Here is an 18,398-nt window from a genome sequence, read left to right as displayed (position 1 = left end):
ACTAGTATTTATATAGTGCCATTCAAAGCCTTAGGATGTTCCAGAGCACTATACAGACAACCGAGGGCTTTCGAAGTGTAGTCACTGTTATATTGTAGGGAAACTTGGCAGCTGATGAGCTCACAGCAAGATCCCAAGAACAGTGAGGACATACTGAAACAATATGCATTGAGGACTATCATTCCCATTAACACCACCACCCTCACCCACGACCCCCACCCACCAACAATATGCCAACGGTAACTTCTAGGCTATTAAAGAGAGTGAAGAACATATGATAGATTTTGAACTATATCAGCCTTTAACATTCAGAGAATTTCCTGATACACCACCCTGTTCTGTTCAGTAACTGTTCCGAGACATTTTCTTAAATAATCACATTCATTCTTATAATTAATGTTAAGAGTTCCATCACTGTGATTCATTAAAATTTACAGCCAGGATCACACAGACTCCGAGTAACTATGGACTATAGGATTCACACACCTTCACATATATATATGTATATATATATATACATATATATAAAACGTCAAAAGGGAGGGGATCATCTCTGTTGCAATGGGTTACTTGGCAACTTAACAACAAAATAATATTTAATATGTGTTCTGATGAAAGGTCATCAACCTGAAACATTAATTCTGTTTCTCTCTACCGATGCTGCCTGACCTGCTGAATATTTCAAGCATTAACTGTTTTTATTTCATACTTAACAGCGTCTGTTAAAATGTTTGGTAAGAGTCCAACGTGTTGATAACCTGTTGTCACAGATACAGTAAAAGAGGAGAGGGATGAAAGTTGCAACGCTCATGTTACTGTGAGACATTTAGAAAGTTTCCTTTGTCATCACATGATGAACGCACAATCCTGGAGTTTGAGTTCCTGGCTGATGAAGATGTCAAATTCTACACAATTGTTTCATTGTTCCCTGTTTGTTGGAAAGGTACTGTTTTTAAAATGAGGTGCTTATGAGGAGAAAGAGAAAGAGAGAGAGAGTGTGTATATGTGTTAAAATTGTGCATGTTCCACCTCGTCTAACCAGGATGCTGGACTGGCCGGGAAATCGGGATATCCTCCGCTGCTGTCTGTTGAGAGATCCGAACTGGGTCCATTTCCTCCTAAAACATGCATGGGCTGGCTCATACCTTGTCCTCCTCCTCCTTGAGCCAAGATCCCCAAGCCAGTGTCCTGGTACACAAGCCCAGACATGAGGGGCTGGTGAGGTGGGATTCCTTGCAGAGAAGCCGGTGACTGAGGGATACCATAAGGACTGTTGGATCTCAGGTCATGGTACTGGTCCTGGGAAAGCACTCCATCTATTGAGAAGCCTCCGTTGCTCGCAGTCTGTCTGCCCAGGCCTGGAGAGGTGTCGGTCATGCTGCTGTACATCCCATTCGGATGACCCATGTCTGACATCGAATGTTCATCTATATGTAAAAATAAACAATTACACATTAATATCCAAAAACTGAGGAAGGAGAGTTACTCTACCTCTGTGGGATGAAGCAGGTTCACCCAGAAACCAAATATCTACAAAAAAACAGGAACATCCTGATCTTTTTTGTGAACCACATGCTCAAACGCATCTCAGGTGAGGCTTCCTGCCTGCTGCGTTGCAACAAGCACTGGTCTATCAGCTCCCTGCTGGAGGTCCTGGCCCACCCATGCACCTATTGCTGTTCCAGCAGAGCTGTGGCCAAGCACACTGTGTGGGAAGAGACAGCAGCAGTGACCCAGGTACACCAGCTCCACGTAAAAATATTGAGATAAACATTCAGCCAACTGAGGCAAATTCCCATTCTAACCCATTCCGAACAGTCATCTTTCATCAGAACTAATGAAAGTTCATCAAACTGAAATATTAACTCTTTCTCTCTCCGCAGATCGACCTACTGAGTATTTCCAGCATTTTCTGTTTTTATTTCAGATTTACAGCATCCACAGTATTTTGCTTTTGTTCCCAGATAGACATCCGATACCCCATATCATATTTCATTTCCAACATGGAATTATTCCTCAATTACTGTTACTGGACACTATAATGTTACATATTTCTCACAATTAAATGACTGTCAAGACAAATTTTTGGCACTGTGAGATGAGCAATTTCAATTTAACGTGACAGTGTCCCTTGTATCTTTGAAGGGGAAGTAGTTGGGCACTTTAAAGTGTTAAATATTAACTGCAGGTTGGTAAGGATAGCTTCTGAAAAGAGAGGCAAGGCACTTTTCCAGCTGGGAGCCTTCCTCTGTTGTGTATTTGCAGTATCCCCCTGCTCACATTCCTATGATTCACTGTTTACTTGCTGAAGGCTCTCCCCACCTCACGTATTGCATTGCATGTGAAGCCACTCAGGGCGTTTATCAGAGATGCGAAGCTCTGCCAATACACATTTTTTGTTGGATTCCCCAACCTTTTATTGTCCATTTTGGAGTTATTTAGAATCAAAGAGCACTGAAGAAAGCCATTCAGCCCATTGTGCTTGTGCCAGCTCTTTGAAAGAGCTATCCAATTAGTTCCACACTTCCACTTTCCCCATTGCCCTGCAAATTTTCCCTTTTCAAATATTTATCCAATTCCCTTTTGAAAGTTATTATTGAATTTGTTTCCACCGCCCTTTCAGGCAGTGCATTCCATTTCTTAATAGCTCACTGAGTTTAAAAAAAACTCATCGCCCATCTGGTTCTTTTGCCAACTATATTAATTCTGTGTCCTCTGGTTACTCATAGTTTCTCCTATCTACTCTATCAAAACCCTTCATAATTTTGAACATCTCTATTAAATCTCCCCTTAAACTTTTCAGCTCTAATTAGAACAATCCCAGCTTCTCCACTATCTCCACATATCTGAGATGCTCATGTTTAGAATGACAGTCCAAAGGTGTTAATTGTTGGATTCATTGGTTGTTTGGAGCAATTAAAACTCAGCTCCAACTCGCCGTGACTATCAGGTACAAACCTGTGAAGGACACTTCAGCATCACTGGCCACCCCATCGTCCTGGGTGCTATCCTTGTCCGATTTGGAGCTTGCTCTGGATCGCTTGATGTTCCTGAAATATTGGCCCCATCTCTGTCTTCCAGCGTCTTTTTTCAACCGTTTCTCCTTCGCTCGTCGATTCTGAAACCAAACCTATTGGAGACAAAAGCAAAGGCGTATTTGTAATCTCAATGTCCATCATTTTGAACCATTAAATGGCAGAGTTATGGCACCTGTTCCATTGTATAAAGGATAAAAGCCAGTATCACTGCTTTAAAGGGCACTGTTATCTGGTAGAGGTGATCAACAGTGCAATTAGAGAGGCAATGAGCTCAAAGGTCACCAGAATGCACCCACCTTAACAAAAATTAAGAAAAGTAATTTGCTAGCTGTGGCTCAGTTGGTAGCACTCTCACCTCTGAGTTCGAAGGTTGTCCTACTCCAGACACTTGAGGTAATAATCTAGGCTCACACTCCCATTCAGTACCAAGGAAGTGTCGCACTGACGGAGGTGGCGCCTTTCATATGAGATGCTAATCCAAGGGCACATCTCGGGTGGACTATTTGAAGAAGAGCAGGGGAGTTCTCCGCAGTATCCTGGATGATATTTATCCCTTAATCAATATTATTAAAACAGATTATCCGGTCATTAACACATTGCTGTTTATAGGAGCTTGCTGTGCGCAAATTGGCTGGCATGTTTCCTACATTTCAACAGTGACTACACTTCAAAAAATACTTCATTTGTGTGAAGAGCTTTGGGACACAGAGGTCATAAAAGGTGCTAGTTCCTTCTTTCCAATGTAGTCACCAGTCTGAGGGTAACCATATTCTGGCAACCTCAGGCATCACACTGCATTAGTTTTAAAAACTTAGCAATGTTCTGAATACTCTGTTTTATTTTTATATTTTAGAGATACAGCACTGAAACAGGCCCTTCGGCCCATCGAGTCTGTGCCGACCATCAACCACCCATTTTATACTAATCCTACATTAATCCCATATTCCCTACCACATCCCCACCATTCTACCACCACCTACCTACACTAGGGGCAATTTACAATGGCCAATTTACCTATCAACCTGCAAGTCTTTGGCTGTGGGAGGAAACCGGAGCACCTGGCGGAAACCCACACGGTCACAGGGAGAACTTGCAAACTCCACACAGGCAGTACCCAGAATCGAACCCGAGTCACTGGAGCTGTGAGGCTGTGGTGCTAACCACTGCGCCACTCTGATGTATCAGCAGAAATGGAGGATTTTCAAGTTTGGGGAATCCGAACCTTCATCCTATCACCCCACAGCACAGCGCAATGGTTCACACCATGGGGAAGAAACATCTTATCACCACCATCTTCATTCGGAATGAATGAATAATGTCCTATGAAAACAGGATAGGAAAAACCCTTCATCCTCTCTCATCAAACTGCATTTGCCTCCCAACAACTGTTGCCCACAAAGTAGCAATACAAGAGGACCCACATCAGCACCAGAACTGTTTGAAAACAATGAAACTGTTCAAACTGGTTGGGAAATGGCAGCTGAACTTTTATTAGGAACATATGAACAGAAGTAGGCCGTTCAGCCCCTCAAGCCTGTTCCACAATTAAATTAGATCATTGCTGACCTTTATAACATTGCTAAACCCATGTGGCTAAGTAAATGCTAATTCTTGGCAGCATATCTTTCTAAACAAATTTAGACTGTTCACTGGCACTGTTCTCACCAGGTTTCTCAGGCAATAGTAGGCATGAATGGTGCGTCAAGATTGGGCATGGTGCCAGGCATTTCACAAGCAGAACAAAGTCAACAGCATTCTGTTCCTTTCAGAAAGTTATTTGCCTGTGCTGTTTTTTTATTTTTAATGACACCCCTTTGCAAAAGGGGGCTTGCTGAGTGGATGGATAAATTGCAAGTTAGCAAGTTCCTCTCCAAGTCACACAGCATCCTGACAGGTTTGTCACTGTTTTTTCGTTGCTCTTGGGTCAATATCCTGGAGTTCCCTCCCTAACACCACTGTGGGAGTACCATCACCTCAAGAAGAAAATGGCTCATGGAGAAGGCCAACCATCTGTGGGAACGAGAGAGACTCACGGTTGGTGTGTTGCCTCCCAGGTGCCAGGGTACGTGATGTCTCCGATCGTGTTTTTGGGATCCTTAAGGGGGAGGGGGAGCACCCCCAAGTCGTGGTCCACATAGGCACCAACGACATAGGTAGGAAGAGAGATGGGGATTTAAGGCAGAAATTCAGGGAGCTAGGGTGGAAGCTTAGAGCGAGAACAACCAGAGTTGTTATCTCTGGGTTGTTGCCTGTGCCACGTGCTAGCGAAGAGAGGAATAGGGAGAGAGAGGAGTTGAACACGTGGCTGCAGGGATGGTGTAGGAGGGAGGGTTTTGGTTTCCTGGATAATTGGGGCTCTTTCTGGGGTAGGTGGGACCTCTACAAACAGGATGGTCTTCACCTGAACCAGAGGGGTACCAATATCCTGGGGGGGAGATTTGTTAGTGCTCTTCGGGGGGGTTTAAACTAAATCAGCAGGGGAATGGGAACCTAAATTGCAGTGCCAGTGTACAGGCTGTTGAGAGTAGTGAGGTAGGGGATAAGGTTACAGGGACGCAAGAGGGCACTGGCAAGCAAGAACTTGGTTTAAAGTGTGTCTACTTCAACGCCAGGAGCATCCGGAATAAGGTGGGTGAGCTTGCAGCATGGGTTGGTACCTGGGATCCTGATGTTGTGGCCATTTCGGAGACATGGGTAGAGCAGGGGCAGGAATGGATGTTGCAGGTTCCGGGATTTAGATGTTTCAGAAAGAACAGAGAAGAGGGTAAAAGAGGGGGGGGTGTGGCATTGTTAATCAAGGAAAGTATTACAGCGGCAGAAAGGACGTTTGAGGACTCGTCTACTGAGGTAGTATGGGCCGAGGTTAGAAACAGGAGAGGAGAGGTCACCCTGTTGGGAGTTTTCTATAGACCTCCGAATAGTTCCAGAGATGTAGAGGAAAGGATAGCGAAGATGATTCTCGACAGGAGCGAGAGTAACAGGGTAGTGGTTATGGGGGACTTTAACTTTCCAAATATTGACTGGAAATACTATAGTTCGAGTACTTTAGATGGGTCTGTTTTTGTCCAGTGTGTGCAGGAGGGTTTTCTGACACAGTATGTGGACAGGCCAACCAGGGGCGATGCCACATTGGATTTGGTACTGGGTAATGAACCCGGCCAGGTGTTTGATTTAGATGTAGGTGAGCACTTTGGCGATAGTGATCACAATTCGGTTAGGTTTACCTTAGCGATGGGCAGGGACAGGTATATACCGCAGGGCAAGAATTATAGCTGGGGGAAAGGAAATTATGACGCGATTAGGCAAGATTTAGGATGTGTAGGATGGGGAAGGAAACTGCAGGGGATGGGCACAAACGAAATGTGGAGCTTATTCAAGGAGCAGCTAATGCGTGTCCTTGATAAGTATGTACCTGTCAGGCAGGGAGGAAGTTGTCGAGCAAGGGAGCCGTGGTTTACTCAAGAAGTTGAAGCGCTTGTCAAGAGGAAGAGGGCGGCTTATGTTAGGATGAGACGTGAAGGCTCAGTTAGGGCGCTTGAGAGTTACAAGCTAGCCAGGAAGGATCTAAAGGGAGGGCTAAGAAGAGCAAGGAGAGGACACGAGAAGTCATTGGCGGATAGGATCAAAGAAAACCCTAAGGCTTTCTATAGGTATATCAGGAATAAACGAATGATAAGAGTTAGAACAGGGCCAATCAAGGATAGTAGTGGGAAGTTGTGTGCGGAATCAGAGGAGATAGGGGAAGCGTTAAATGAATATTTTTCGTCAGTATTTACAGTAGAGAAAGAAAATGTTGCCGAGGAGATTACTGAGATACAGCCTACTAGGCTAGATGGGATTGAGATTCACAAGGAGGAGGTGTTAGCAATTTTGGAAAGAGTGAAAATAGATAAGTCCCCTGGGCCAGATGGGATTTATCCTAGGATTCTCTGGGAAGCCAGGGAGGAGATTGCAGAGCCGTTGTTGTTGATCTTTAAGTCGTCATTGTCGACAGGAGTAGTGCCGGAGGACTGGAGGATAGCAAATGTTGTCCCCTTGTTCAAGAAGGGGAGTAGAGACAGCCCTGGTAATTATAGACCTGTGAGCCTTACTTCGGTTGTGGGTAAAATGTTGGAAAAGGTTATAAGAGACAGGATTTATAATCATCTTGAAAAGAATAAGTTCATTTGCGATAGTCAGCACGGTTTTGTGAAAGGTAGGTCGTGCCTCACAAACCTTATTGAGTTTTTCGAGAAGGTGACCAAACAGGTGGATGAGGGTAAAGCCGTGGATGTGGTGTATATGGATTTCAGTAAGGCGTTTGATAAGGTTCCCCACGGTAGGCTATTGCAGAAAATATGCAAGTATGGGGTTGAAGGTGATTTAGAGCTTTGGATCAGAAATTGGCTAGCTGAAAGAAGACAGAGGGTGGTGGTTGATGGCAAATGTTCATCCTGGAGTTTAGTTACTAGTGGTGTACCGCAAGGTTCTGTTTTGGGGCCACTGCTGTTTGTCATTTTTATAAACGACCTGGATGAGGGTGTAGAAGGGTGGGTTAGTAAATTTGCGGATGACACGAAGGTCGGTGGAGTTGTGGATAGTGTCGAAGGGTGTTGTAGGGTACAGAGGGACATAGATAGGCTGCAGAGCTGGGCTGAGAGATGGCAAATGGAGTTTAATGCGGAGAAGTGTGAGGTGATTCACTTTGGAAGGAGTAACAGCAATGCAGAGTACTGGGCTAATGGGAAGATTCTTGGTAGTGTAGATGAGCAGAGAGATCTTGGTATCCAGGTACATAAATCCCTGAAAGTTGCTACCCAGGTTAATAGGGCTGTTAAGAAGGCATATGGTGTGTTAGCCTTTATTAGTAGGGGGATCGAGTTTCAGAGCCACGGGGTCATGATGCAGCTGTACAAAACTCTGGTGAGGCCGCACCTGGAGTATTGCGTGCAGTTCTGGTCACCGCATTATAGGAAGGATGTCGAAGCTTTGGAAAGGGTGCAGAGGAGATTTACTAGGATGTTGCCTGGTATGGAAGGAAGGTCTTACGAGGAAAGGCTGAGGGACTTGGGGTTGTTTTCGTTAGAGAGAAGGAGGAGGAGAGGTGACTTAATAGAGACATACAAGATAATCAGAGGGTTAGATAGGGTGGATAGTGAGAGTCTTTTTCCTCGGATGAGGATGGCAAACACGAGGGGACATAGCTTTAAGTTGAGGGGTGAAAGATATAGGACAGATGTCAGAGGTAGTTTCTTTACGCAGAGAGTAGTAGGGGCGTGGAACGCCCTGCCTGCAACAGTAGTAGACTCGCCAACTTTAAGGGCATTTAAGTGGTCATTGGATAGACATATGGATGTAAATGGAATAGTGTAGGTCAGATGATCGGCGCAACATCGAGGGCCGAAGGGCCTGTACTGCGCTGTAATATTCTAATTCTAATTCTAATTCTAATCACCTCTCGGGGCAATTATGAATGAGCAGTAATTATGGCCTTGCCAGTGTCGCCCACACATTGAGAACCAAATTTTAAAATATGTTAATGTATGTACAATGCATAGGCTGATAGCTCAATGTGAAGATGCCCCTGGACGTTAGATCACCATCCAAATAACCTTCTGGAGGTCTTGCTCCACTTGATTCTGTGCTGTTGGGGATGATATTGCAGGCTTTGGTTTTCAACCTTTGGCAAAATGTTTTGATGTGAGTGTGTCAAAAATGTCATTTTACTATAAGTTGGCATTGTGCAAAACTTAGATCATTGAGTTATACTGCCAGTTCTGCATGACTGTGGTCAGGCTCCCTAAGATCAGAATGCCAGTGAAACATTTAATGTTAGTAACAAAACATTTAAAAAAATTATTGCAATGCTGTTGTAGGTGTATTGCAATTGCTGTGAAATCCAAAACAGGTAAGACTCAAGGTAGTCAAGAATGCACTCAGAGCAGTGATCTTGTACTGTATTCAAAAATGGTATGACATTGAGACAGGAACAGCAGCATAACTGGCCTTGAACTATCTGTTAGAGAGGAGCATTATTGCAAATTCTTATCATCATTAGTTGCAGTATGGGTTCCAGCCGGCCAGTACCTCGTTTATACTAAATAAAAACAAGAAACGCTGGAAATAGCAGGTCTGGCAGCATCTGTGGAGAGAGAAGCTTCTCTCTCCAAAGATGTTGCCAGACCTGCTGAGTATTTCCAGCGTTTCTTGTTTTTATTTCAGATTTCCAGCATCTGCAGTATTTTGCTTTTATCCTTGTTTATACTACTTGGCTTGAACTGCAATTTTCCTATCCTGAAGAGTTTTGTGTTCAATTTGAAATGTTGAGAGCAGGAGTTGGACTCTTCACACTCTCTAAACATCTAAGTCAACTCCAAGTGGGTATAGAGAACACTCAGGGGATCTAAGACATCTGCATACACTTTCCAAGCCAGGTTTGGCATTGGACTGGAGTTTGTACTCCAAATGGCATCAAACCCAAGACAATCGACTGGTTCAAACTGGTGGAAAACTGGTACCTCAAATTTTGTAACATTTATATCATTGCTGAACCCATGTGGCTATGTAAACATTAGTTCTTGGTAGTATAACTATGTAAACAGAATGGTGAAAGAAGGGTCCAGGCAGGTTTCTCGGAGAGCAGTGGGCATGAATAGTGCTTCAAGCATGGGCATGCTGCCAGCAGAACAAAGTCAACTGCACTTTGTTGTTTTCAAAATATTAATTGCCTTCTCACAAAGCACCTCTCTGAAGCCAGGCCAGAGCCTGACTCCAGTATTACATTGCAGCGTTAGTTTTCTTGTAAAGCCCTTTGCTATAATCTTTCCTTTTGATTGTCAGGGTGACAGTAATATGGGTTCAGCAGCAGTTTCTCCCAATCATGGACCTTGCAGCCTTAGAGAAAACCACTTGCTCTGCACATGAACCTGTTCCTCTAAATGGTCCCTTGCTATCAGATTGGCAACAAATGTAATGAAGCTTCATTTTTTTCCTTCAATTTGTACCCAGAGTTGAAGTTTTATTTTCTAACAGGAGGCCCAGAAAGAGGTGCTTCAGGTTGAACTGTGACTAATTACAAAGAACAGATGAAAGGGTTTCTTTTCTTAAGTATTGGCTATTTCCTGCTGAATAATCATAACTGTGCATCTCTTTAAATGTTATGCCATTAGCAGTTCGTGTGCAGTGAGTTTCAAGCCTTATAGCACTGATGACCTTCAGTAAACGGGCACTGTAACTAAATACTTACTCATAGATGTTACTGTCAGAACTGGGTAATTAACCAACAGAAACACGATGAGCAGAAGATACAGTTTTTTCCATTGAATCGGCTTCTTTCCACAGGCAATGTACAGTGACAGGATGTACACACATCTTGAGGGGTGAACTAATAGAGGTCTTTAAGATTATATAAAGGTTTGATTGGGTAGACATAGAGAACACGTTTCCATTTGCAGGCCAGCCTAGAACTAGAGGATATAGTCACTAATAAATCCAATAAGGAATTCAGGAGAAATTTCTTTACCAGAGAGTGGTTCGAATGTGGCACTCGCTAGCACAAGGAGTAGTTGAGGCAAATAGCATATGTGCATTTAAGGGGAAGCTCAATAAACACATGAAGGAGAAAAGAATAGAAGAAAATGTTGATGAAGAGGGGTGGGAGCAGGCTTGTGTGGAGTATAAACACTGGCATGGACATGTTGGGCTGAATGGCCTGTTTCTGTGCTGTAGATACTTTGTAATGCTTGGTAACTTTGAAATCCCCAGACACCCCTGCAATTGCCAAGGAGAAGTCCCTCTCCCCAAGCTAGCCCCATGATCCAAGCACCAGCCACATATCCCGACATAGGGACAGCAAGGATACAACGGCAACCTTGATTGAAATGGCCGAGGCTGCATTGTGGAGCCTTAAAATCTGCTGTTTCAAATCCGCTATGTTGCAATGATTTGCTCCATTGCATTTTGAATAATTCCAGAGTTCCTGGATCCACTGCCACAACTGGATCACATTTGAAACTACCTCCAAAGGATAACTGCAACCTTTCCTTTACCAGATTATACCTTTGTCCCCTGGTCCTGCAGTGTGTGGCTTAACGTTTAACCCTAGAATCTGGTCTAAAGGTTATCCCAGACAGCTTGGACAATAGGAAATATAAACTGTCCATTTAAAGGGCACTCATTAGATAACCTGACCCAATGGGGCCATCAGCAAGGAACTGAGGCAATGATCACACTTTTGATGTTATCAGTATATCATTACCATCTAATTACCACTGTAACATCCCAATAAACACCTTTTGGAATCAATACATCTACAGCACCTTCTGTATATAAATATTGTGCAACTCACATGCCCTTTGCTTCACCATTGATGGCTGTGGCTTCAGCTGTCTAGGCCCCAAGCTCTGCAATTCCCTCCCTAAATCTCTCCATCTCTCTCTGCCCCCTTTTAAGACCCTACTTAAAAAGTACCTCTTTGATCAAGCTTTTGGTTACCTATCCTAATATATCTCTTTCTTTGGCTCGGTGTCAGTTTTTAGATGATTATGCTCCTGTGAAGTGCCTTAGGACAATTTTAAAGGCACTATATAAACATAAGTTGTTGTTGCCATTTCTAACACCTCTTTCCAGATACTGGAAAAATAATTGCCTAACCCTGCCCTGACACACAATGTCCAGAAACATGTTAAGTTGTTAGGGCTAGATGAAGTAAGGTTCTACGGAGCAAAAACACCGGCAAGGAGCTGTTGGACTGAATGGCCTGCTTCTGTGCTGTAAAATTCTATGCATAAACTGGTCAGCATAATCACATCACTGCCCGTGATGCTGTTAGGAACACTTAACAAATTTACTCCAAATTTCTCTCTCTTGTATTTGAAATAAATCACTGGACCCCACCATGAAAGTAGTGCAGAGAACAATGTGGCATAGTGAGAGAGTGGTTAGTAAAGCATATGGGATCTTGGGCTTCATAAATAGATGCATAAAGTACAAAAGAACGGAAGCTATGCTGAACCTTTAAAAAGCTCTGGTTAGGCTCCAACTGGAATATTGTGTCCAGTTCTGATCACCATACTTCAGGAAGGATGTGAGGGTCCTTGAGAGGTTGGAGTTGAGATTTACCAGAATGGTTCCAGGGATGGAGGATTTTAGTTACAAGGTTAGGTTGGAAAGGCTGGGTTTGTTTGCCTTAGAACAAAAGAGATTGAGGGGAGATTTAATAGAAGTGTACAAGATTATGACAGCCTTATGTAAGTTAGAGAAGGAAAAGCAGTTCCCATTAACAAAAGGTACAAGAAGTAGGGGACACTGATTGAAAGTTTTGGGCAAAAGATGCAGGGGGAATATGAGGAAGCACTTTTTTTACACAGCAGGTGGTAATGACCTGGAACTCACTGCCCACAAGGGTGGTGGAAGTGGAGATGATCAATGACTTCAAGAGGAAGTTGGATGGCCACCTGAGAGAAATAGACAATAAAGGGCTATGGGGATCGAGCCGGGGAATGGGACTGACTGCATAGCTCTGCGGAGAGCTGGTATGGATTCAATGGGCCGAACGGCCTTCTTCTGTGCTATAAATGACTATGACTATGATTTGAATATGTTGAGGATTCGTGTGATCACTTTGCCAACAGTCATTTGTACCATTGTCATAATGCCCACTGAAAGCAACCAACGTGGTTGGTGGACTTCAGTCCCAGGCTGGTGTGCTCCTTCAGATAAGTAGATTACAATGAGTCCTTCCGCTTGAGATGTACATGCACAGTTGGAATCATAGAATGATACAGCAATGTAGGGCACCATTCGGGCCAGGTGCCTGTGCCAGCTCTTTGATAGAGCTATCCAATTAATCCTACTCCCCTGCTCTTTCTGCACAGCCCTGTAAAGAGAAATTCCCTTCAAGTAATTATCCAATTCTCTTTGGAAAGTTCTATTGAATCTGCTTCATCACCTTTCAGTGAGTGCATTCCAGATCATAACAGCTTGCTGCATCAAAAAATACTTATCTCCCCTCTGATTCTTTTGCCAATTACCTTAAATCTATCCCCATCGTTACCAACCTTCCTGTCTTTAGAAATAGTTTCTCCCTATTTACTCTATCAAAATACTATGGGAATTACTTCAGGCCTGTGCAAAAATGATAAGTTTACTGTAGCCTTGCTCGCATATCTCCAGTGCTCACTAGGTTGCTGTTATAGCTGTGTAGTTTCAGATAAAGGTACATTCGGACACGAATTCATAGGATCATACAGCACAGAAATAGACCATTTAGCCCATCGTGCTCTTTGAAAGGGCCATCCAATTAGTCCCACTCCCCTGCTCTTTCCTCAAAGCCCTACATCTTTCTGTTATGCCCTTCAAGCATTTATCTTGAATTGCCCAGATCTCTACATGTGGTGACTTTGTTTGGCATTTCTTTACAAAAATGCTCACAACGTCTAGAAAAATAAATCTTCATGGAAACACACTGACTATTCCATTACAGCGCAATCGGGGGCAGAATGACTCCTTCCGATGCTGGCTAGAGAGGAACTATACCTGAACTGTTAACGCACATTTTGGGAGAGTGAATATCGACTTGAAACATTAACTCTGTTTCTCGCTCCACAGATGCTGCCTGACCTGTTGAGTATTTCCAGCACTTTGTTTTTGTTTCAGATTTCCTGCATCTGTTGTATTTTGCTTTTAATTCCTCTTTACAGATACCGATGGACCTGCTATATCTAGTATTCTCAGTTCTCGTTTCAGATTTCCAGCAGTTAGAGTTTAAAAAGAAAAATCTCCAAAATTTCCAGACCTGAACCACACGCATGTCCAACCCGGTTTCAGAGGAAAGCTGTTCGCGCACATGACGAGCTGGTTTGGGGGAATTGTTATAGGCATTCTTCAAAGTCTCTAACTGTTTGGCAGTGATTGTAGTTCGTGGTCTCTTGGCGTTGGTTTCTGCTTCTGAAAGTAAATGAAAAATCCATTCGCGTGATCTGAGCCAAAGAGTATGTAAATAACCAGGGTAGAATGGCTTCTGCCAGTACCTGTTTAACAGGTGCTACGCGGGGTGCAGAAAGAAGATAAAACATATATCTTATAAAACATATCAGTGTTGTGTGCGACCATGCCTGTGTTTGGGTGACTGGGTGTAGGTGCATGTATGGTGGTGTCTGTGAGAATCTGCTTAGGTGTAAATGTTGAGTGTGTATGAGTATTTATGAGTCTGTGTGTATCTCTACACATTTTTTAAATGTTAATGTTGCAAATGCTATGTTAACTTTCATTTTATTTCAGCAAGAATGTTTTTAGCGGGTTGGAAAATCGGATTGAACCATGTATCACAAAAGATGACGGTTATATTGAGCCTAGTAATTTGAACTGTATTGTCTTCTTTTCTTTCTTTTGGGCCTCCTTATCTCGAGAGACAATGGATAAGCGCCTGGAGGTGGTCAGTGGTTTGTGAAGCAGCGCCTGGAGTGGCTATAAAGGCCAATTCTGGAGTGACAGGCTCTTCCATAGGTGCTGCAGAGAAATTTGTTTGTCGGGGCTGTTGCACAGTTGGCAACAGCCAACTGTCTTAAAACTGTGTGAATTTTGCTTCCAGGTCCTGTTTACATTTTGCTTCTATCAAAGTTATTAAAGTTGTACAAGGACTTTATAAACACCCTGAATGTACGTGTAGCCCTCCATTGCAGCGAGTAGACTTACTGTTCTGTCAAAACAGAACGAAAACCCGCACCAGTAATGCTTAATACGGACCATATGAGAAGAAAATTTAAAAAACAAGCAGGCAAAAACATCAGCCTCATGTCCTCTTTTTTTCAGGCCCTCGTTTCAATTACATGTATCACGTCCAATTTCATTTACTTGTAATTTGTCAATTAAGCATGATTTGACGGTGGACTTATTAATTACAGCAAGAAATTAATTCTGCATATTTAATATTATTGTTGTATTTGGAAGTTAAGGAGCAACGAGTCTGTTTTTTAAAAAAACAATGTACGGAGGAGGTGGGGACATTGTAACTCACCTCTTTGTTTCGCCGCCTCGTAATCTCCTTTACAGACCAGCCTGCTGTCTTCCATGAGGTAAAACTCATCCCCCGTGGCTAGTTGTCGTTTGCAAACGATACATGCAAAACACTGCAGGTGATACACAAAATCCTGAGCCCTGCGGACCACCTGGGTAGGAGGGATCCCCTGCTGACAAGCGGCGCATTTCCTTCCAAATCTCCTGCAACAACAAAAAGGACCAGAAAGGGTCTCAGTGGAATCGAATCGGGATCTTGCTGACTACCGGGACGCGAATAGGACTGAAGGGAGCTTCCACAGTTAGAACTAAGTGACAGAGCTCTCATTTCCTGCACGAATGTAGATTCGCCGCTTAAAGAGCAACATATAATTTAACTGCCCGATATACATGTCCACTAGTATGGTTAGCCAGGTGCATGGTAGCAGGCTTTGCACGCTTTAAGGTTGCTGCCACTGACTGCACACAGCTACATAACCACTGTACATGGACAGATATTCTGCACAATATAGAGAGACGGTATACACAAAAATAAAGGTTATATGTAGGCAGGTATCTAGGTATGCATTATCCTGTTGTGCAAAAGTATGCGCAGCAACTTACTGCACACACACAAACACTACACAGAGCTAGTTGCTAACCTGAACCCTAAATCGTCTACGCAGCTACTTTGGCAAAATAAAGATACTGTAAATAATTAATGCCCACAGACAAAATAAACAGATAGATAAAAATATCCAGAACTCTGATAGATAAATAGATACAGCACCCAGACAAATAGATATATGACCCAAAAGGTAAACCGATCCGGTACACAGCCATATAAACAGATATATGACCTAGAGATAAAGCGATACCATAAACAGACAGATAAATGGATACTGCGGTTTGATAGATAAATTGCTATGGTGCCCACAGAGAAAAATAGATACTGTATCCAGATTGATAAATAGAGACAGTACCCAGAGGGAAAATATTTTACAACACCTAGAGAGATAGATAGATACAACACACTGATATATAACTTTTTATTCATTCATGGAATATAGGCGTCATTAATTGCCCTTGAGAAAGCGGTGGTGAGCTGCCTTTTTGAACTGCTACCGATCATATGTTGCGGATGCACCTGCAGTGCAGTTGCTTAGTGTAATGCAGCGACAGTGAAGGAATAGTGATATAGTTCCAAGTCAGGGTGGTGCATAACTTGTAGGGGATCTTCCAGGTGGTGGTGTTCCCATGCACTTGCTGCCTTTGTCTTCGGGTGATAGAGGTAGCAGATTTGGAAGATTCTGTCAAAGAAGCCTTGGCAAGTTTTTGCAGTGCAACTTGTACATAGTACACACTGTTGCCATGGTGTGCAGGTGGTGGAGAGAATGAATGCTTGAGGTGCTAGATGGGGTGCCATTCAAGCAAGCTGCTTTGTCCCAGATGGTTTTGAGCTTCATGAGTGTTGTTGGAGCCGCACTCATCCAGGCAAATGGAGAGTATTCCATCACACTCCTGACTTGTGCCTTGTAGATGGTGGAAAGGCTCTGAAAAGTCAGATGATTTACTTACTGTATAATACCCAGTTTTTGACCTGCTCTTGTAGCCACAGTATTTATGTGGTTCATCCAGTTTCTGCCACTGTAACCTCCAGGGTATTGATGGTGGGGTATTCAGTGATGGTAATCACATTGAAAGTCAAGGGAAGTGGCTAGACTCTCTTTTGTTTGAGATGGTCATGACCTGGCATTTGTCTGGCACAATATTACTTGCCATTTATTAGCCCAAGCGAGAATCTTGTACAGATCTTGCTGCATGTGAGCATGTCTGCTTCATGATCTGAGAAGTTGCAAGTGGAACTGAACAAGGAGAGATAAATATGTATTGTACCTATATAGATAAATAGGTACAATGTACAGAGAGATGTATAGTATCCAGATTAGATAAATAGATATTGTACTCTCAGAGATATAGTACCAGATAAATAAATTGATAATGTATCCAGTGAAATAAATATAGACAGAGTATCCAGATAGATAAATAGATACAGTACCCAGACCGATTAATGGATATAATACCCAGAGAGATAAATTGATACATTACCCAGAGAGAAGAATTCAGTGCCCAGACAGATACCGAACCCAAAGAGATAATAGGACAGTGTACACAGGTAAATAAATAGATAACATAACAAGAGATATAAAAAGCACAGAACCCAGACAGATAAATACATACTGTACCCAGATAGGTAAACAGCTATGATACCAGACAGTTAAATAGAAACAGATACCGGTTAAGTAAAGAGTTAGAAGTACCCATGGAGAAAAATAGGCTGAGTGCCCAGTGATATAAATGTAATAGCTAGAGAGATAAATAGATACTGTACTCAGACAGATATATAAATAAATTACACAGAGAGATAAATAGATACAGTACCCAGAGAGAAGAATTCAGTATACAGAGAAATGAAATGATAGTTTACACAGTTAAATAAATAGATAGGGCTGGATTTTACCAAGCCCTTGTGTTGAGGTCCGTGGCACTGGGGGGTAGCAGGGGGAGGTGTGGGACCTGAAGATGGTCCAGAAGGGCGACAGAACCTCAATTACATAGTCAAATGAATAAAATGAATACATTTAAATAGACTTACCTGCAATCTTGATCAGATTGATGATCAGATACATGACCCAGATATTCAATAAACGGAGTACCCAGATATATAGATAAATACTGTACTCAGATCAATAAACAGACATTGTACCCAGATTGATATAAAAATACAGTACTGAGATAGATAAAAATAGATGATGTGCCCAAATAGATAAATAGATACTGTACCTGATAAATAGATGCAGTAAGCAGAGTGATAAAAATATTCAGCACCCATGCAAATAAATAGATACAGTACCGAGTTAATTGAACAGAAACTGTACCCAGATAGATAAATATAATTTCCCCAGATATATAAATGGATACTGCACCTGATAGATAAACAGATACTGTATCCAGAGAGATAAATAGATACAGCATCCAGAGAGACAAATAAATACACTACCCAGACAGATAAAAATACACTGTGCCCAGAGAGATATAGATATATTATCCAAACAGAGAAATACACAGAATACCCAGATAGATAAATAAATAATGTCTCAGAGATATAAATAGATACTGCACCCTGATAGATAAATAGATACTGTGCCCAGAGGGATAAATAGATACTATACTGGAATAGATAAACAGACACTGAACCCAGATAGATAAATAGATACCACACCCAGAGAGATGAATAGAAACAGCAGCCAGAGAGATAGATACTGTACCCTGACAGGGAGATGGTTTCAGTACCCAGATAGATAAATACTGTACCTAGATAGAAAA

The 18,398-nt window shown here is 42.5% G+C and overlaps 1 protein-coding gene across 2 annotated transcripts in view; it reads right to left on the bottom strand.

Moving 5' to 3' along the window:
- Positions 1-1,008: 1,008 nt before the first annotated feature.
- The window catches only part of lhx3 (LIM homeobox 3), a 54,573-nt gene continuing 37,183 nt past the window's right edge, over positions 1,009-18,398 (bottom strand). For both annotated transcript variants that reach the window (XM_068011848.1, XM_068011847.1), the window contains exons 3-6: positions 15,034-15,236; positions 13,813-13,964; positions 2,959-3,130; positions 1,009-1,427 (exon numbers count right to left, since the gene is read on the bottom strand). In XM_068011848.1, the coding sequence (XP_067867949.1) occupies positions 1,009-1,427; positions 2,959-3,130; positions 13,813-13,964; positions 15,034-15,236 (946 nt within the window). The remainder of the gene's footprint in view (positions 1,428-2,958; positions 3,131-13,812; positions 13,965-15,033; positions 15,237-18,398) is intronic.

This window comes from Heterodontus francisci, chromosome 32 (genome assembly GCF_036365525.1).
Source record: "Heterodontus francisci isolate sHetFra1 chromosome 32, sHetFra1.hap1, whole genome shotgun sequence".
In the NCBI taxonomy this organism is placed as follows: domain Eukaryota; kingdom Metazoa; phylum Chordata; class Chondrichthyes; order Heterodontiformes; family Heterodontidae; genus Heterodontus; species Heterodontus francisci.
Note: the sequence above shows the minus strand (reverse complement) of the source record. Positions and strands in the feature narration are given on the sequence as shown.